Source organism: Ovis canadensis, chromosome 8, assembly GCF_042477335.2.
Source record: "Ovis canadensis isolate MfBH-ARS-UI-01 breed Bighorn chromosome 8, ARS-UI_OviCan_v2, whole genome shotgun sequence".
Taxonomy (NCBI): domain Eukaryota; kingdom Metazoa; phylum Chordata; class Mammalia; order Artiodactyla; family Bovidae; genus Ovis; species Ovis canadensis.
In genome coordinates this window covers 16,557,729-16,577,814 of record NC_091252.1, presented here as the reverse complement: position 1 = coordinate 16,577,814, position 20,086 = coordinate 16,557,729, and the positions used below count along the sequence as shown (strand labels likewise).

Sequence of the window (20,086 nt, the reverse complement as noted above, 5' to 3'; positions counted from 1 at the left end):
TGGGGGAGATAAAATATACCTGAAAAGGTAAATTGGCTAAATAGTTAGAAATGATAGATAGCTTATGAGGAAAGATAATTGGTACATCTAAGGATGTGAGGATCACTTCAGGGTGAGTGGTCAGAGGAGGAAGAAGTAAGAGAAATACATCAATAACCAAATAAAAAATGTTAAGACATGTTCATAGAGTAATTTAGAAAGTTTTTGTGGACTAGATTTTGAAAAATGGGTAATAAAACGAAAAACATAAAGTGAAGTGGCTTGTTGGTACCCTCATATTACTTGTAAACATAAAGGATATTTAACCTAGTGGGAGTTAATTGGTAATTTATAAATTACTTTATATTCCAAAAACTTAAGAGAAAAATAGGTTGGTTGCTAGTGGTAGTATTTCAGGTATGAAATTGGATAGGTGGAAATCTGCTTTCATCAGGGAAATCATAATGAAATATTGTAGGAATGGGTAGTAAATTTGTGAAAGAAAATTATGTAAGACTTGGTGTTTTGTGATGATAAAAATATTAGAGCTAGAGAGTAACAAAATTGAATGTGTGGAGAGTGTTGAGCTTATGTAATCTTGACAACAGTAATACTGTTAATGGAAATAGAAAAGATGTGAAAGAAAACTGATATTTTCATATGCTGTGACATAGTGTTGGGCTATCTTTGTGTTAATGGACAGCCAGCGCTGGAGATAGACTACTTGGAAAGGCTAGTTGTAGAGAGAAAGAACTATGCTCTTCCATGTAGAACACTGTCTAACTCACAGAGACAGGTTTAAACGTTTAGAAGTACAGTTGACCCTTGAACAACATTGGCTTGAGCTGTGTAGGTCCACTTATGTGCAGATTTTTTCAGTCGTAAATACTCCAGTGTACTACCCTAGAATCTGTGGTTAGTTGAATCCATACAGTGCAGACTGTTGGGATAGAGAAACTGCATATGCAGGGCTGCTATAAGTTATATGTGGATTTTTTGTGCAGAGGGTTGGCAGCCCTAATCTCCTTCATTGTCTAAGGGTCAACCCTTGAACATGTTTAGCAGAATGGGGAAGAGATTAGTCTGTAGAAAGTGTGTTGCAAAGACAGTATGCTGTTACTGTGTCAGAGAGGCCAGAGGAAGAGAATACATTTCAAGAAGGACTTGATTAACAGTTTTATTTCCTCAGAGAAATCAGAATGTGGGTAAACAAAATAGTGTTAAATTTGAAAATGAGTTATTTATTTTGGTAATATATTTTTCTTTTGGTGAATGTTAGAATTCCTCAAAATCTCCTTTATATGTTTACTGGTTTTATCAAGCCAGTTAAAACAGTTTTCTTTTTTATATTAACTTATTTATCTTGGAGCCATTTATTCTAAATAGCTATTTTTAATTTATATGTAATAATGTTAAAGTAAATATTTAGAAATGATCTTTTAAAGTAATTTGATACCTGGACCATTGGAGTGTGATTTTTTTTCCCTTATCTAATAAATAAGATATATTATTTATTTACACTTAACTGTAGTAGTAGTAGTAGACTTCCCTGGTGGCTCAGATGGTAAAGTGTCTGTCTACAATGCGGGAGACCAGGGTTCAATCCCTGGTTTGGGAAGATCCCCTGGAGAAGGAAATGGCAATTCACTCCAGTACTATTGCCTGGGAAATCCCATGGATAGAGGAGCCTGGTAGGGTACAGTCTATGGGGTCGCAAAGAGTCGGACACGACTGAGCGACTTCACTTTCACTTTCATAGTAATAGTTAGAAGGTGACCAAAGCATATTTTGATCATAGGTATGACAGTGTCTGTCTCCAGTATCTCATGCACATTCTTAATTAAGTTTATTCTTTTCTGGGTTGATAAGCTTTAAAGTTTCTTTAAACATAAGGAAGGGATTTCTGCAGGTAAAAGTGAAAGTGAAGTTGCTCAGTCGTGTCCGACTCTTTGCGAACCCATAGACTGTAGCCTACCATAGACTGTAGCCTACAGGCTTCTCCATCCATGGGATTTTCTAGGCAAGAGTACTAGAGTGGATTGCCATTTCCTTCTCCATTTCTACAGGTAATTCTTAGCGTAAGTTTAGTTTCTCAGCTGTTTGATTCTTGGGATGTGAGTCTATCTCATAAAAGTATTAGGGTATTTTTAAAAATTCATAATTTTTAATTGAGTATTTTCTAGGCGAGATACTTGTTCTCTTCTAATCAATAGTATAGTTTTAAAAATGATATATTTTAAAGTGAAAATGTTAGTTGCTCAGTTGTGTCTGACTCTTTGGAACCCCATGGACTGGAGCCTGCCAAGCTCCTCTGTCCATGGGATTTTCCAGGCAAGAAAACTGGAGTGGATTGCCATTTCCTTCTCCAGGTGATCTTCTTAACCCAGGAATTGAACCTGGGTCTCCTGCATTGCAGGCATATTCTTTTCCAACTGAGCAATGAGGGAAGTACTAGAGTGGGTAGCCATTCACTTCTACAGGGGATCTTCCCAACCCGGGGATCGAACCTGGGTCTCCTGCATTGCAGGTGGATTGTTTACCATCTGAGCCACCCAAAAATTGACCCTGGTCATAGACTTGGGGTAATTCCATTAAGAAGATGATTCTGCCTAAGACAGCCCATGTTTTAACCATCCTGATTGAGTTCCTTAGAAATTCATACTTCTTGTATTCATCTCTGTAGGTGTTCCTCACAGTTGATGTAACCTAGACCCTGTAATTTTAGTCTGCATCCTGGTGCTTTTAGCATACCTCATTTCCAGATTATCCAATTCTTCCAAAAGGCTTCTTGAAAATTAGATGTAAAGGACTTTAGAATTGGGTAGGACTCTAGTGATCATTTAAATGATCTGTCATTTCCCAGAGATACTAAGTGATGAACCCATTACTAGAGGAGAGGTCTTTTCATTCTTGGGCCTCACTCTTCTGTCTCCTTTAAATTTCATCTGTCTGCTTCACAATAATTGTGTTAGAAGTTCTGGAGTGTATTCTGCCTTGAAAAGAGTATTAGTATTCTTCATTAAGGGCTTCCTGTTAACTCAGTGGTAAGAATCCACCTCTCCATGCAGGAGACTCGGATTCGCTCCCTGAGGCAGGTTGATCCTCTGGAGGAGTAAATGGCAACTCACCCATTCCAGTATTCTTGCCTGGGAAATCCCATGGACAGAGGAGCATGGAGGGCTACCGTCCAGGAATTGCAAAACAGTCGGACACAACTTAGCAACTAAAGCAACAACATTCTTCATCAAATATGACAGTTCTGTCATCATCAAAGCTCTTAATTCATAAGTTTTTATATCGATTTAATTTTTTCCAAGTTGAATATAAGCCTCTAACAAGATTGTGCTGCTTCTTTCTTGAAAATATTTCTAGAATTCTTCAGTCAGTATGAGAATTTTCCTACAAAGGAGTCATTTTAACTTCTGGTCTTTTCAACTTTTAACTTTAAAAAAGAACAAAATATCCTTATCATAGTTAATATATTTTTCTATTTTTTTCAACTCCTATTCTTTAAGTTTTTGCATTAATAAGTAAACATTGTCTCATTGATTTTCTCAGCTTTCTTTATTGTGATTTAATAAGTATGAGTTTTATTGTGTGGTCTTTGTTCACATATGTCCCATAGTGTGTAGCAAGCATGCTTGATATTAGGGGAATAGTTGAAGCTATATTACGCATCCACTATACTTCAATTAAAAAATATATTTAAGAAATAAAGTTAATGAATCTATCATAAAATTAAATGCTCAATAGGAGAGTAAGTCAACATAAAATTTAATATTACATATAACTTATTCTAGTACTTATAATCATGCTCTAATAAGTTTAAAAACAGAAAAGAAAAAAAAAACACCAAATTTTCAAAATAAGCAAAGTTGCTCAGTCGTTTCCGACTCTGCGACCCCATGGACTATAGCCTACCAGGCTCCTCCATCCGTGGGATTCTCCAGGCAAGAATATTGGAGTGGGTTGCCATTTCCTTCTGCAGGCAGATGCTTTACCATCTGAGCCACAACGTCTGCCTGCAATGCGGGAGACCCGGGTTCGATCCCTGTGTTGGGAAGATCTCCTGGAGAAGGAAATGGCAACCCACTCCAGTATTCTTGCCTGGAGAATCCCATGGATGGAGGAGCCTGGTCGGCTATAGTCCATGGGGTCGCAAAGAGTCGGAAACGACTGAGCGACTTTACTTATTTTGGAAATTTGGTGGTTTTTTTTCTTTTCTGTTTTTAAACTTATTAGAGCATGATTATCAGTACTAGAATAAGTTATACGTAATATTAAATTTTATGTTGACTTACTCTCCTGTTGAGCATTTAATTTTATGATAGGTTCATTAACTTTATTTCTTAAATATATTTTTAATTGAAGTATAGTGGATGCATAATATAGCTTCATTTAACTTTATAGCTTTAATATGAAAAGAAAGGATACTTATTCCATTTGATTTTTGAATGTAGGTCTCATTGATTTCTAGTTAAACATGCATATTCAAACACTGCCTTTATTATTAAATTTTTTCTTTAAGTATTCTTAATCGTATACATTCTGACCCTGGTTTAGAAGAATCTGAAAAAAATTTCTTTTCAGAGAGAAGTATTGAACTATTTTTTTGTGGTTGGCATAGTTAATCATAGTATAAATCATAAAAATAGCTAGGGTATATTTAGTTGTGTGTGTGTGTGTGTGTGTGTGCGCGCATTCCATCATGTCCAACTCTTTTGCGAGCCCATGGACTGTAGTCTGCCAGGCTCCTTTATCAGTGGAATTTCCCAGGCAAGAATACTGGAGTGGTTCGCCATTTCCTCCTCAGAGATTCTTCCAGACCCAGGGATCAAACCCACATCTCTTTTGTCTCCTGCATTGGCAGGTGGATTCCTTAACCACTGCACCACCTGGGAAAGCCCTATTTAATTATTTAGGAAAATATTTTCCTACTTTGTATCAACTAGAAAGCCTGGACTGCATTTTGTAGTTAGGACTGTTTATTATCTGAGGACCTTTTCCTAAAGATAAATTTGGCATTTTAAATAAGATGGTGATGGGTACCTTTTCTAATTGGTTTGTAAGTAGAGCAAATCTATTTTCTTTAATGATTGGTTAATCCAAATAATGTACTTTGGAAATCCAGTTTCATATTCTCCATAACTCTGGAGTTATACAGATGGCTTATCCCAAGAAAATCAGTACCACTGTGCCATATTCACAATGGCATGTGTTACTGTATAAGAAAACAGTGATCTTCAATAGGATTGCTATTTTTTTCTTTCCTTTTTTGAAAGTTCACCTCTCCCAAATATTCTTTTAGAGATATTCTGCTAACTGTAAACATTGGTAGATAGCACGGATATAGGGTTGATTAATCCTCGTGACAACTTCCCTCCGGACACCCCAAAAGGAAAATGTGGAGCAGGATTGCCTAAATGTTACATAAAGGATGCTATACTTAGGAGTGTCTGTCAGATACCCTTTAGCATTGCTGAGTCAGACTTGCAGATCTTTTCCTTCCTCTGTTCTACTGCATACTTAGAATTGGAAGCAATTATTATGTAAGATTTATAGAGTAGTTGGGGTTTTTGGTTTGTTTTCTTTTTGTCTTTTATGACATTTTGAGGGAATTGAGGCAAAAAAAAAATGACAACACATGATCAAGACAGTTTTCATTCTTTGGTCTTGATTTTCTTATGTAAAATTCTATTTGGAGGTAAACTTTTGTTTGTGTGATTAGTTACTCATTTATAACAGCTCTTGTAACATTTGATTTCCCTAAACAGCACTGAAAAATAGAGATGTGAATCCAGACATTTATACTTGTAGCCTTTCATGTTGTAGAAAATACAAAGCTGTCTGGCTGCTAACACACTTAGGTTGATTTGGAGAAGTAGTTCTTCTCTTTCTCAGTTTTGAATAGTTCTAAAGTAGAGTTGGAATCAGTTCCTTCCTCTGTTAACTTATCCTCCAGGATTCTTCACAACCAGGAAATGATCCTGTTTCACTCATTCACTTTCTTGCTTTCGTGTATATCTTTTAGTGTATTAGACGTAGATTGTTCCACCAAGTTTCTTTCATGTGATTCAATCTTAAGGAAAGTGACTGCTCTTCTGTTAGTATCACCGCTTAAAACAGCGTTAGTAAGCACCAGTGTCCTCATCCCTTCTTCTCAGCAAGCCGGAGGAAAAACCAGTTTTCTTTATGAGGTAAACCTGTTTGTTGTACTGTGGAAACTTCTCAGGCAGAGCCCTTCCTTTTGGAACATTTTCTCTTGACCAGAATGCAAACTTGCCTCGAGAAGTCAGCTGTTCTTCTGTGAGAAGTCAATTATTCTTCTGAGTTTTAATTGCACTCTGTACTTGGTGAACTATACATATATCCCTATGCCATATTTTTAACACTGCAGAAAATGACCGCTTCTCTCTTTTCCAAGCATTTACTGGGATTTGGGGATATTACTAATAAAACTCAATTTGTTCTAGATCAGTGGATACCGGAACAGAGAGGAGGTATTTCTTACCTGATAATGTGTGTGTGTTCCGATTCTGCTAATCCAGAAATCCAGTCACATTTGTTGAAAATCATCCTTAGTTGTTATTTGTTAGGGAGTCAACTCCCTATTTTAGTTGTTTTCTGAAATTCAGTCCCTAGATGTGCTTTAGATAGGGTAGAATTTTTACTCTTTCAGAACACTGCTAAAGAAGTTTTCAACTGGAACATAGTCTGAAGAAGCACTGAGAGCAAAAAATTCAGAGTGGTGATTGGCCACCTCTGTTTGATTGACAGGTTGCAGGGAGAAACCCATTCGTTCTGGATTAATGGAACTGGAAAACAGAAAACAATTATCAGGTAAAAAAAACCTTTTCTTTAACCTTTGAAATTCACCATTTGAAAAATGAGTCAGACCATCAAGGGAGTTTATTACCAAAAAGAAAAATTTCGTGTCTTGTGAGCAGTGATCTCTGGCTATTACTTCAAGAGTTACAAAAATCACTACAGTTACTCCACATTGTCAGCCTTTGCTGAAACAGCTTGATTAAATACAGATAAGATGGACTCTAAGGTGCAATTACATTTTAAATCTGGGTTAAAGACATGAAGCAGAATTCTATGGGTGGGGGAGAATGGTGGTGTTCTATTTCCTGACTTGTGTCTGGTCTATGGATAAAGCTAATACATTGGTTTTCAAGGCTTTTAGTCTGGCACTTTTCATGAATATTCACAAATTTTGTACTATACTGTGTTTTATCTTTACTTCAATAGGATATATACTTATATATCTCTTACCATAGAATTTTAGTAACAATAGTCACCAATCAGTTCTTTATATTTTAATGGCAGTTTTCTGATTGTTGGTTAAATGCATTTCAGATTGAAGGCCAAGGACATGGTGCAGTATTTGACTGCAAATGCTCTCCTGATGGTCAGCATTTTGCATGCACAGACTCTCATGGACATCTTTTGATTTTTGGCTTTGGCTCCAGTAGCAAATATGACAAGGTAGAGTATGATGATGCCTCTATATATCTACTCCTTCTAATTGTTTGTTTGTTTGCTTTTAAGTCCATAGATGTATAGGGGTTATATTTCATGGAGGGAAGTTATAATTTTTATATTTCAGAAAAAATAACTTTTTACTTAGCCAGCTAGAACAATCTAGATAGCAGTTCTTAGGTTGGAGTATATAAGATATATCGTGTGTGTGTGTGTGTGTGTGTGTGTGTATGGGAGATGTTCATAGAGCGATTTGTTGAAATTATGTAAAATGTTTTACTTATGTGGATAATATGCATTTATCTGGGTACAGTTCTGTGGCTTTTATGTGGTTCTCAAAAAAATGTATGGCCTACTTTGATGGTAGCTAATTTTTAAAAAATATTGAAGATCCTATCTGAGATTAGTGACTAAAAGATTTAAATTGTTTATTTGTGGTAGAGTTGTTTAAAATGTTATAATAAAAATGGAAGTTCAGGTTTAAGAAGTTCCAAATTAAATGATAAAATTTTGAAGTTAGGTGTCTTAGGTATGAATTTTTATTTCAGAAATTTTAGAGATGTTAGTTTTTAATATTATATAAACCATGCTTACTGTATACTTACGGATTTTCTTAAATTGTATTAGTTTGGTTTCATTGACGAGTTTAATTCAAAGAATAAATTGATTTTTCATTGTAAAAATACTAAATCAAATGACCATATGTAGTCACTTTAAAAACAAGATAAATCATGGTAGCTCTGGAAGAGTAAAGGTACTGTTGAAAGATTTATGCCTGGATTTAATTTTACCATCTAATTTCAAATTACGTTACTTTTAATGTTTTTTATGAATACAGTCTCTTCCTGTTCAAGGGAAAATTCATAGTATCTACTTTTCTAATCATAAAATTTAATGCAGAAAGTACAGATACAGATTTATTTACAATTAATTCTAGAAAATATTATTCTTTTATATTGTTTAATATCATGATTTATATTTAAAATTTGCCTTCCCTTAGAAATCTATAATGATAAAATTTTCTTTGTCCAATCTTTTATGGGTCTTTCTTTTTATAGATTGCAGATCAGATGTTCTTTCATAGTGATTATCGGCCCCTTATTCGTGATGCCAACAATTTTGTGTTAGATGAACAGACTCAGCAAGCACCTCATCTCATGCCACCGCCTTTTTTGGTTGATGTTGATGGTAATCCTCATCCATCAAGATATCAGAGATTAGTTCCTGGTCGTGAAAATTGCAGGGAGGAGCAGCTCATCCCTCAAATGGGGGTAACTTCCTCAGGTAAATGATCATTTGAGTAGACATCCAGATTTTCCTTTTGAAATTTTTTAAAATGGCTAATTGGGTAGAACTTTGTTTTAATTGTTTTGAACAAATAAGTAAAATGATTTTTTATATTCTTTTAAAAGTTCTTTGAATGATACTTAAGTATTGTAAGACAGTTAAGGAACACTGGAGGTTTAATTAATTTGGGGCTGTATCTGTTTATAACCTTCTGGGGACTAATAGAGTAAATCTGTATTTGGTATGGGATAAGTCAGTTCATTTATTCATTTGGCAACATACATTGTAAATCTCCTCTGTCCCTGACACTTGCTAAGCTGTGGTATTCAGTAATGAATTAAACAAATGCATTCCTTGTTCTTATGGAGTGAGATAGGTTTGAAAACAGTTATGAACAAATCTATAGTTAATCATGTTGAATGTTATTAAGGTGAATAATATAGTGTGGTGTGAGATAGCAAATAAGACTAGATAGCCTATTCACATTGAAGATTGTTTTAAGAAGTGATCAACTTTTGAAAGTTTAAAAGCAAGATAGGAATGAAAAGTGTTGCTGTTTTGGAGGGTGGAAGTTAACATTAGTTACTATCAGGTTTGCCTTTTTTAAAAAGATCTAAGATTAAATCCTTGTTTTGCCACTTAACTGGATATATGACTTTGAACAGTTATTTTGGTTTTCACTTTATAATACCACTAATTCCACTTTATACATAACCACCTTATAGGTATTATTAGTTCTACTTTATAGACAAAGTAGAATTAATAATACCTATGGACTTGTGATATTATAAGGATTTTGAGTACCTGAATCATAGTAAACACTTAGTAAAAGTTACATCATCGTTGTTATTTTTAATAAATTAAATTTGAAGGGAGTATGTTTCCTTTTTTTTTTTCCTTTTTTTCCTCTCTCTCCCTTATCACTTACAGTTATTCGTTTTAGGTCTTTTATTCAAGCAAAATTTGTGTTTAATTCTGGACTCAAAGTGAGGTTGATGAATGAAATGGTTTGAAGTATCCTTAGCATTTTTGTGATTTACATAGGACTGAATCAAGTTTTAAGTCAGCAAGCAAACCAGGAGATCAGCCCACTGGACAGTATGATTCAAAGACTACAGCAGGAGCAAGACCTGAGACGTTCTGGTGAAGCAGCTATCAGTAATACCAGCCGTTTAAGTAGAGGTACGGAGGGACTGTTTTAAATGCAATATTTAAAAAATTAAAACAGTCTAAACCTACAACACTAGAGAAACAATTTAACAAATATAGTAAATCCATGATATGAACTATTTGACTGCCAAAATAAGCATAATCATGCTTTTGAAGAATATTTAATGACCTAAGAAAATATTCATAATATAAGGTTTCAAACTGTGGACAATGAGTTTTTTAATAGGTATATTCTTACAAATTTCTTGTAATGAACATGTTTAACTTAGAAAAATGTTAAAAATAAATTTCTTCAAATAAAGTTCTTGAATAAATTTCTTTGAGAGTAGAATACATTCAAAGCAACATTCTTGAACATCTCACCACCCTTATTGTTGTATATTACTAAATTTTAGAGAAAATTTAAAGCAGATTTATTATGAACTGTAAATGTCCTTGGGTTTGTCTATTTTTGCTTCTTACCTGGTTTTCCCCAAAACATACAGTGGGCATTTTTTAAAAACAATGATTTTACATCTTTGGAGATAGTAGTTATGATTCATAAACTTACCTGGTCAGCTAAATAACCTTATTTTGTTTTCATTAAACTTTGCTTGTGGTTTAGTTCCTGATTTGGTGATTTGATTATTTGCCATAGTATGAAGTTTCATGTGAAAGATAGTATGGATTTTTTTTCTCCTGGTATTTTTTTGGTTTGTTTGTTTCCTGTTATAAGCTAATGGAGAAATATCTCTAAATAGAGCTTTCTATATTAATTTTTGCTCTTAGGCTCTACAAGTTCTACCTCAGAGGTTCATTCACCACCTAATGTAGGACTAAGGCGTAGTGGTCAAATCGAAGGTGTACGGCAGATGCACAGTAATGCACCAAGAAGTGAAATAGCCACAGAGCGGGATCTTGTAGCTTGGAGTCGAAGGGTGGTAGTACCTGAGCTATCATCTGGTGTAGCCAGGTAAGGGGAGTTACGAATTTTGATGTACCACAGTTGTTTGTATTCGTTTTGAGTTGGTCTTCAGAGTACCTTTCCAGCTCTAATTTGTCTTAAATTTATCTGAAAAAGAGCTAATGTTTTTAAACTATTCGTGACTCTGGAGAAAAGTTAAATTTCAGTAAATGTCCCTTCCTAGGATGATTCAAATAAATGACACTTAAGGGGGTAGGAGTTGTTAAAGTGAATGGGGGAATTATAAATTTGGCTTGAACAAATACATGAGATTTTACTGAGTAGCACATTTGAACTTTAGTTTGTCTTGCTTAATTGTATCTTAAAACACGTTTCATGAAGTTTGTTACAACTGAATTTTCTATGGATTTTACTAATCATTCACACCATGTCATTCACATGGAAAGTGAAAATATATTATTTATTGATAGGTTATTATTGATTTCTTTTTATATATTGAAAAATACATGTGTGTGTGCTCAGTGGCTTCAGTGATGTCTGACTCTTGCCACCCTATGGGCTGTAGGCCACCAGGTTCCTCTTGTCTATATTTTTAAGGCAGTACTGGAGTGGGTTGCCATGCCCTCCTCCAGGAGATTGCCCCAACCCAGGACTCAAACCCACGTCTACTGCATCTCCTGCATTGGCAGGCGAGTTCCTTACCAGCTGAACCACTGGGGAAGCCCATTTAAAAGTATGCATGTAAAGTTGAAAAGTGTTGATTTAATGTAATCCTATTCTCAAGGTCCTTGCTGTGAGAGAAGTTTATATCCAATTCCTTTTGATTCTTTAGTAATGAAATACTCATGAATGAGGTCCATTTGAACCCCAACTAATACTTACTGTATATTCTAATACTATACTGTAATAAAAAAGGATAAAATATGATTTTAGGATTATCTAGTTCTTAAGAGAGTAATTGTATAGTTAAAATATTTTTAATCTGATTATGCTTTTTTGATTGGATGGTACTTCAAATTTGTTTTAAGTTTTAGGATTATACACCTGAAGTTTAAATTTGAACCATAATTTTATCTGATGACAAACCCACTCAGATGTTCTTATTAAAAATTAACTCAGTGTATTTTTAGTTATATTCATGTCTACTTGTTAATTATAATGTTAAGGTTTGAATAGGGTACAGTGAGTAACACCCATCATTTTAAAAACAGATCTGACTATTTGAAAAATAACTCAGAAGAATAAAATAGGAAATTAGAATATTACTTCTATTATTGATACAGCTGTGAAGAACATAACTTTTATCTGCATGAATGTTTGCTTCCTTATACTGAACTTCAGTACAGGTAGCACTGGGCCACGGTATTTCTCTCCATGTGAGCAGTGGTTTGCTTCTTTAAAATGCAGAGCAGAATGTATACATTACAAACAGGCATAGCACTGGGCCATTATAAAATGGATTTTCTTCTAGAGCATCCTAGTGAAATTGGTTCACTCTTCCTACCACCAGCAACGCATGCCAAACAGTGCAGCCCCTCTGGAACAGTTGGGCGTTTTCCATAGAAGCCTAGACTATCACAAGATCGTTGATTGCACTCTTGGGAACTGACCCCAAAGAAATTAAACTTATTTTAACCCCCAAACCTCTACACAAATGTATAGCAGCTTTATTCCCAATAGCCCAAACCTGGGAGTACCCTAGATGTCCTTCACTGAGTGTATAATCAAGCAAACTACAGTATATCCACACCATAGAATATGACTTCATTAAACAGAACCAGCCTGTTGGTACAAATCTTGATTGAGTCTTGAGGGCTTTATGCTGATAATGCAGTATTCCGCTTAGGGACTACTCTTGACATGTCAAAAGTATATAGAGAGAACAGACCAGTGGTTGCTAGACACTGTGGGGAGCAGGGGCTGAGGAGAGAAAAGCAAGGTGGATGTGATCATTAGCAGGGCACTCAAGGGAGCTTTGTGGTAATGAAAATGTTCTGTATTTTGACTGGGGCAATGGATACAGAAACCTGCACGTGTGATAAACTTGGATAGAACTAAATACACACACACACACGAGTAGAATAAAACTGGGTGATTCTGAATATCAGTGGATTGTATTCAATATCCAGATCCAAGTTATGGTGTTGTACTATAATTTTAGAGGATACCTCCTTTGGAGGGCACTGGGTAAAGGATACAAAGAACCTCTCTGTATTATTTCTTAGAACTGTGTGTAAATGTACAATTATCTCAATAAAAAGTTTAATTGAAAAAAAAAAAAACAAATGAAATTAAATCCAAGGCTGTTCTTTTCACAAGATTTAAGTTCATTCATTTCCATTTAGAATTCCAACCAGCTGCATTAGAGTTTCTGCAGTTAAGTATAAAATGACAGCATTAATTCACCCTAGTAATACAATATCAACATTATAGGGCACTTCCAAGTTTGAATATTAACTTCCTTCCAACTGTGTTAACTCCAGGGAAAAATTAAAGTTCAGAGATTAAATACCCTTGCAGTTCAGAAACTTAGAAATTTTAAGGAATTAAAATTCTAAAAAAATTCTCTTGTCCTTCTGAGTTCAGGTTCTATGAAATTTAACTTCACAGTCTGTTCCTCAAATTCAGCTTGATACCTGGATAGAGTTGAAGTGTTTTCAGTGACTGAGGCCTGACCTTCCTTTCATTGGAGAGAATGCAGTTCTTTCAGGGCTTCGGGAGTAATAGTAGATCTCCCTCAAAGATCTGTTGTGCTTCTGTTTGTTTGTTTGTTTGTAGATTCCAACTATCTCTGTGACACATTAAGATTATCACAGCATAAGCCCAACACTGTCATAATTAAATTCTGTTTGTAGATTCCAGCTATCTTTGTGATACATTAAGATTGTCATAGCATAAGCCCAACACTGTCATAATTAAATTCTGTTTTTAATGTTTGACAGTGTTCCTAGATCCTAAAACTTTATTTGCCAATGACCACAGCAGAAATGGTAGTATCAAGTTCAAGTGGACAGATTCTTTCTTTCCTACTGGAAAGACATCCAGTCATTTAATACTAAATGTCCAGAACTCACAGTCTTTGAATTGAAGCTCAGAAATCTTTATCACATCCCTAATATGAAAAGAAAACATTGATGCCTGACATTTCCTTTGGGGAGAAAGTGGTTATAAAAATTATAGATTAGGATATGTGGCTTTGAATTCTCTTTCAGTAGGCAAGAAGAATGGAGAACTGCGAAGGGAGAAGAAGAAATAAAGACTTACAGATCAGAAGAGAAGAGAAAACACTTGACAGTTCCGAAAGAGAATAAAATGCCCACTGTCTCAAAGGTAAATAGTGATTACTTTGATGCCTAATATTTGCTTCATTAACATAATGACCATTTAAAGGTGGTTTTGTAATTAAAGATGTGAACATTATAGATAGGCTATTTAACTAATGAAATAAAGTTAACATAGTTAATTCTCAGTTATCTTTAGATTATCTTTGAATCTTTATACATGTCATACTTTCTAGTGTACATTTGTCTCAAATTCCAATTGTAATATGCCTGTTAAATTCAATAAATTTACACCTTAACCCTAAGCAAGGTCTTTTTTTAGTTTTGCCTTTGGTGGCACACTCTAAAACAGTGTTTTGGTTTAAATTTTTGTCTTTTTTTTTTTTAAACTGTTTCGCACCAATTGGTTATTGCAGATAATCGTCAGCTATGCTGCTATAAATAGTAGTTCTCATTTTCTCCATTAAGAGAGGTAAATTGTCCCTCCTAGTTTGCCCTGTTGGTTTTTTTGTCATCCTACTGTGGAAAAAATTTTCAGTCCAGTGGATTTCAGTTGGTTATGCCCTAATCTGGGGGAGAGATGGACTTAACTGCTAGTGTGTCAAAGGATGACTGGTCTCTTGACCCAGCTTTGTACTCTGTCCTCTTATCTGAGCTCCTCAGATGTTCTGAAGTAGTCTCCTTTATTATAACTCTCTCTTCTGTTTTGTAACCCTTCACAGAACTCAAGTAGTCCTTGCCACTTTATGTTTTCCTGTAGGTAAGAGTATCCTACCTTGGCAACAGTAGGACCCCGCCCTGCTAGAATTTCTGTTAGTATAATTTGAAATAATTTTTTATTTTTTAAGTTTTTTGTTGGTTGCGGTGGTGGTTGTTTTCATGGTGGCCAGAAAGCATACCTATTTTTAGTTTCCTTTCTTCTGACTCCAAAGATGTGAAGACATGAATTCGTATAATGATTGTAAGCTATTGCTACCACTTTCATGGATAGGATATGGTAATTCTATAAAATTAAAAGGATGTGCTTATCTTTTAATAGTGGTTCTCCAGAGGCTGTTTTAGAAAGGAAAGGATTGATGTGAATGTGTGCATGCACGTGTGCATGCAGATATTCACTGTCTCTGGCGGCAAACACTGAAACAACTTTAGTGTCTGTTGGCAGAAGAAAGGTAGGATGTCAGGACATATGCATGGAATATTATACAGTTTTTTTTTTAAAGAAGTTAGAGTTCACTCCATTGCTGTGGAGAAATACTCATGATGTATTTGTTTAGTGAAAGAAAGCAAGTGTTACAGTAATATTTATAACATGACCTCATTTTTGTTTTTCACATTTTATGAGAATGGAGAAAGGTTTGAAAGCACTTACCATGCGACTAATAACATTGATAATCACAGATGTACACATTGTGAGATGCTACCTTACACCTCAGAGTTGCATTAATTTTTTTCCTCTAATAATAGAGGGTACTGACTGTGTAGGGGAGTGATATAAGTTAATGCAGAAAAACTGTTGAGAAAGCAATTAGAAAGTTGATTTTGACAATAAGTATGGATGTGAGAGTTGGACTATAAAGCAAGCTGAGCACCGAAGAATTGATGCTTTTGAACTGTGGTGTTGGAAAAGACTTGAGACTCCCTTGGACTGCAAGGAGATCCAACCAGTCCATCCTAAATGAGATCAGTCCTGGGTGTTCATTGGAAGGACTGATGCTGAAGCTGAAACTCCAATACTTTGGCCACCTGATTCGAAGAGCTGACTCATTTGAAAAGACCCTGATGCTGGGAAAGATTGAGAGCAGGTGGAGAAGGGGACGACACAGGATGAGATGGTTGGCTACATCACCGACTCAATGGACATGAGTTTGAGTGGACTCTGAGAGTTGGTGATGGACAGGGAGGCCTGGTGTGCTGCGGTTCATGGGGTTGCAAAGAGTCAGACAAGACTGAGCGACTGAACTGAACGTGGTCCCCAAATGAGAGTGTCTCAAAAATGTTTTTCTTATTTATTTCCCTTTAGGGAAAAGTATTTCTCTCTGATTTAAAAGCCTTGGTAGATGGTCAAGGTTTGGTATGATGCCTTCTGTGTTGGGAACTGAAGCTCTTCAAATTTTTCTGATTTTCTTGTGTGTGAATTTGATTTCTGGCCTCAAGATAGCAGCATTTTCATATAAGGCTGCAGGAGGGAAGGCGATTTCATTAAGGAAGGTGCAGAAGGTGCACATGCTCTCCAGATGAAGGTTTTTTGACCTTGTTCTGCAGCACTGTACCAGATAGCCCATTGGCCAGAATTTAGTCACTTGAAAGTCTGACAGTGAAAATTTCATTTTCTGTGCAAGAGGAGGGGAACAGATGTTGGTTGACAGCAGGCTTTTCCCTCTGCATTAGATATGTCATGTTCTTTGACTTGGAATTTATCCTAAAGAAATAAGAATTGTGGATAAAGCTTTACAAAATGAAACAAAAAGCATTCTTAATGAAATAGTTTTGAGTAGGTAAATAATATTTATGTTAAATGAAAGAAGCAAGATCCATTACATTTTTAACAATAAGTTACTCGAAGCATATGAGATAAAGTTGAGCATCATTTCCTTTTTTATAGCTTTAACATATTTTCACAGAACTACAGAAAGTGAAAAGTGAAAGTAAAGTCGCTCAGTCGTGTCCGACTCTTTGCGACCCATGGACTGTAGCCCACCAAGCTCCTCCGTCCATGGGATTCTCCAGGCAAGAATACTGGAGTGGGTACAGAACTATAGAATCCTTCAGTAATTCTTTTAGAGAGAATCTGCGTGGAGTAAATTTTGAATGTTAGCATGAGAAGATGTGTTTGATTTCACTTGGCTTTTACAAGTAATAGCCCCAACACGAGTATAGCCACAGTGCTGGAAAGACATGACAAGAGCTGCAAAGTGGAAGGGATGGAGTGGCAGGGATGCCTGGACTTGGGTTTGCAGTATCACAAGTCTTGAGGTACACACCTATCCCCCCATGCATATATACAGATGCTTTTTTTAGAAGACAGAGCAAGACCTAGATTATTTTTTCTTTTTCCTTCCCTTTGAAAATGCCACCCAGCACACTTGTGAAACCAGAGTCAATCATATTCAGATACTCAAAATAGCATATTATTCTGAGAGAGAGAAGAGACGATATTGGAAGGATGATATAGCAACAAGCTGTTTTGGGGAGTGTGCTGTTGGAGAAATTAGGGTGAAACCTGTTGTCCTTGAAATGGAGAATTCAGTGGATGAGTTGAATAAAAAACACTGAAAAATGAATTAGTAAGCTGGAATATGAAGTTGAAGAACTCTTCCAGAATGTATCAACAAGGGATAAAATAATGGAGAGAATGAGGGAAATGTGAGAACCATATATATATATATATATATATATATATATATGTTTTTGTAAATGTGTGTGTTGTATATACACATACATACACACTAGAAGTATGTAGTAATAAAGCTTTATTTAGTAAGAGTCTTTGAAGAAGAGAAAGACATACAGAGGGAGCAAAGAGTTGAAAAAAATAATGAACCAGAATTTTCTAGAGTTAATCTCCAAGCAAATGCATAGTATGCCAACTAAAATAAAAAATAATGTCAAATATAAAAATATAAAACCTCAGGTGAGCATGTTATAGTGAGATTTGAAAATATCTGAAAGGGAATATCCTGAAAATTTTTGGAGAGAATAAGAGAATTACCTTAAAATAACCATGAACTTGACCAATGTTAGTTTTTGTTTGGTGTTAACAAAGTGGGTTCCACTGAGCACCCTACAGCAAGGAGAGTTAAGAAGGCATTAAGGAATTGATTCACATTAAGAAAACTGTCTGCAACCCCAACACAGTAGTGTTTGTGCCAGCTTCTTATTGGAATGGTGACAACATGCTGGACCCAAGTGCTAATAACATGTCTTGGTTCAAGAGTTGGAAAGTCACCTGTAATGAAGTGAAGCTTAAAGCTCTGAATGGCATCCGGCCACCAACTTGTCTGACTGACAAGCCCTTGGTGCCTGCCCCTCCAGGTAGAACTGGACCTGTCCCTGTGGGCCAGTCACAGACTGGGGTTCTCAAATCTGGCATGTGGTCACCTTTGCTCCAGTTGTCATTAGAACTAAAGTGAAAAAAAAAAAAAAAGGTCTGTTGAAGTGCGCTTAAAGCCTTGAGTGAAGCTTTTCTGAGGACAGTGTAGACATCAGTGTCAAGAACATGTTTGTCAGAGATGCTTGCCATGGTGGTGTTGCTCCTGAGAGCAAAAATAACCCGTCGATGGAAGCAGCTAACTTCACAGCTGAAGTGATTATCCTGAGCCAACCAAGCCAAGTCAGCTGTTCACCTGTTCTGGATTGTCCACAGCTAACATAGCTTGCAGGATTGTTGAACTGAAGACGATGATGGTCACTGTTCTGGGAAGAATCTTCTGAAAGATAGCCCCAAATTCTTGAAAGGTGTTGATGCTGCCTGCCACTGTTGATAAGGTTCCGGGCAAGCTGCCTGTGTGTTGAAAACTCTGACTACCCTCTGGGTCATTTTGGTATTTGTGAATGAGACAGATTTACTATGGTGCCATCAAAGCAGTAGACAAGAAGGCAGCTAGAGCTGGCGAGGTCACAGTGTGTGCCCAAAAAGCTCAGAAGGCTAACTGAAGATCATCGCCAATACCTGGCACCCCAGTCTTCATCAGTGGTGGAAAAATTGTCACAGGACTGTTTTGTCTTGATCAGTCATTTAGCAAAGAACAATTAATGATAGCAATGATAACAAAACCTTGATGGAAAGGAGAATGTTTTGTGGACCATCTGTTTTTCTCTGTGTGGCAATTTTAAATTCCTACTTTTTAAAGCAGTATTTTTTAATGGAAACAACTTGACCAGAAACCTGTCACAGAATTTTGAGATCCTTGTAAAACAATGAGAAGGGGAGGGTGTGTGGAAAGTGAGGATATAATTATAGGTTCAAAGCAGTGAGGATATAAATAAGAGGTTCAAAACTATTTTCTGTTAGCACTTTAAAGATAATGTTCCTTTTTTATTGTATGATTTATTGCATGATGTATATATAAGTCTGACGTCAATCTCTTTTTTGGAGGTAATTTTTAGTATTTTCCATTTATTTTTTATGTTCTTTAGTTGGGTTTCTTTTTCAGGTGTAAATTCTTGAGTTTGTTGAGTTTTTTCATGTCTGTGACTGTGTTGGACTTTCATTTATTTTGATTATTCTTAGTTGTTTTCTCTGCTGCAGAAGACTTTGCCCACATTTGCTGCTCACATTTGCCTGCAGCAGGAGAGAGCGAGCCAGTTACCTTGGTATCCAAGCCTTATAGTGACCAGTTAGCTTTGTGATCACTGTTTTGTTTCCTAGTTTGCCTTTGCCTGTCACTTAGGCCTCACAGTCTGAGGTCCTCTTTCCTTTATCTGTTTTATAGCTTTAATGTGGATACAAGAGAGTTCAATATTAGACTTTGTCTGTTTTTATGAATCCTTAATCAAAAAAGGTTTTTATAACCTATCAATCAGCAAGTGAATTTCAGCCTATCACTAACCTGTGTTTTAGCTTAATGTTAAAATACTTGAGCTGGTATTATAGTTTGCTGCTGCTGCTAAGTTGCTTCAGTTGTGTCCGACAATGGGCGACTCCACGGACAGCAGCCCACCAGGTTCCTCTGTCCATGGGATTCTACCTATGTGATAATCTTAAACATGAATGGAGAAAAAAATGTCACTTTTAAAAAGCATTTTCTTTAAGCATACTGTAAATAAATTGAATTTACTTTTTTCTAGAATCATGCTCATGAACATTTCCTGGATCTTGGAGAATCCAAAAAGCAGCAGGCAAATCAACACAATTACCGCACGAGATCTGCATTAGAAGAGACTCCTAGACCTTCAGAAGAGATAGAAAATGGCACAAGTTCTTCAGATGTGAGAGCTCGCCACATCCATAAATTTCTGTTTTCATTTTGACTTGTTTTTT

The 20,086-nt window shown here is 35.9% G+C and overlaps 1 protein-coding gene across 4 annotated transcripts in view; it reads left to right on the top strand.

The window, feature by feature from the left end:
- The window catches only part of PHIP (pleckstrin homology domain interacting protein), a 122,500-nt gene that overhangs the window by 62,360 nt on the left and 40,054 nt on the right, over window positions 1-20,086 (top strand). For all 4 annotated transcript variants that reach the window (XM_069598045.1, XM_069598044.1, XM_069598043.1 and 1 more), the window contains exons 16-21: window positions 7,342-7,470; window positions 8,523-8,748; window positions 9,796-9,933; window positions 10,690-10,873; window positions 14,038-14,155; window positions 19,894-20,034. In XM_069598045.1, coding sequence (XP_069454146.1) covers window positions 7,342-7,470; window positions 8,523-8,748; window positions 9,796-9,933; window positions 10,690-10,873; window positions 14,038-14,155; window positions 19,894-20,034 — 936 coding nt within the window. The remainder of the gene's footprint in view (window positions 1-7,341; window positions 7,471-8,522; window positions 8,749-9,795; window positions 9,934-10,689; window positions 10,874-14,037; window positions 14,156-19,893; window positions 20,035-20,086) is intronic.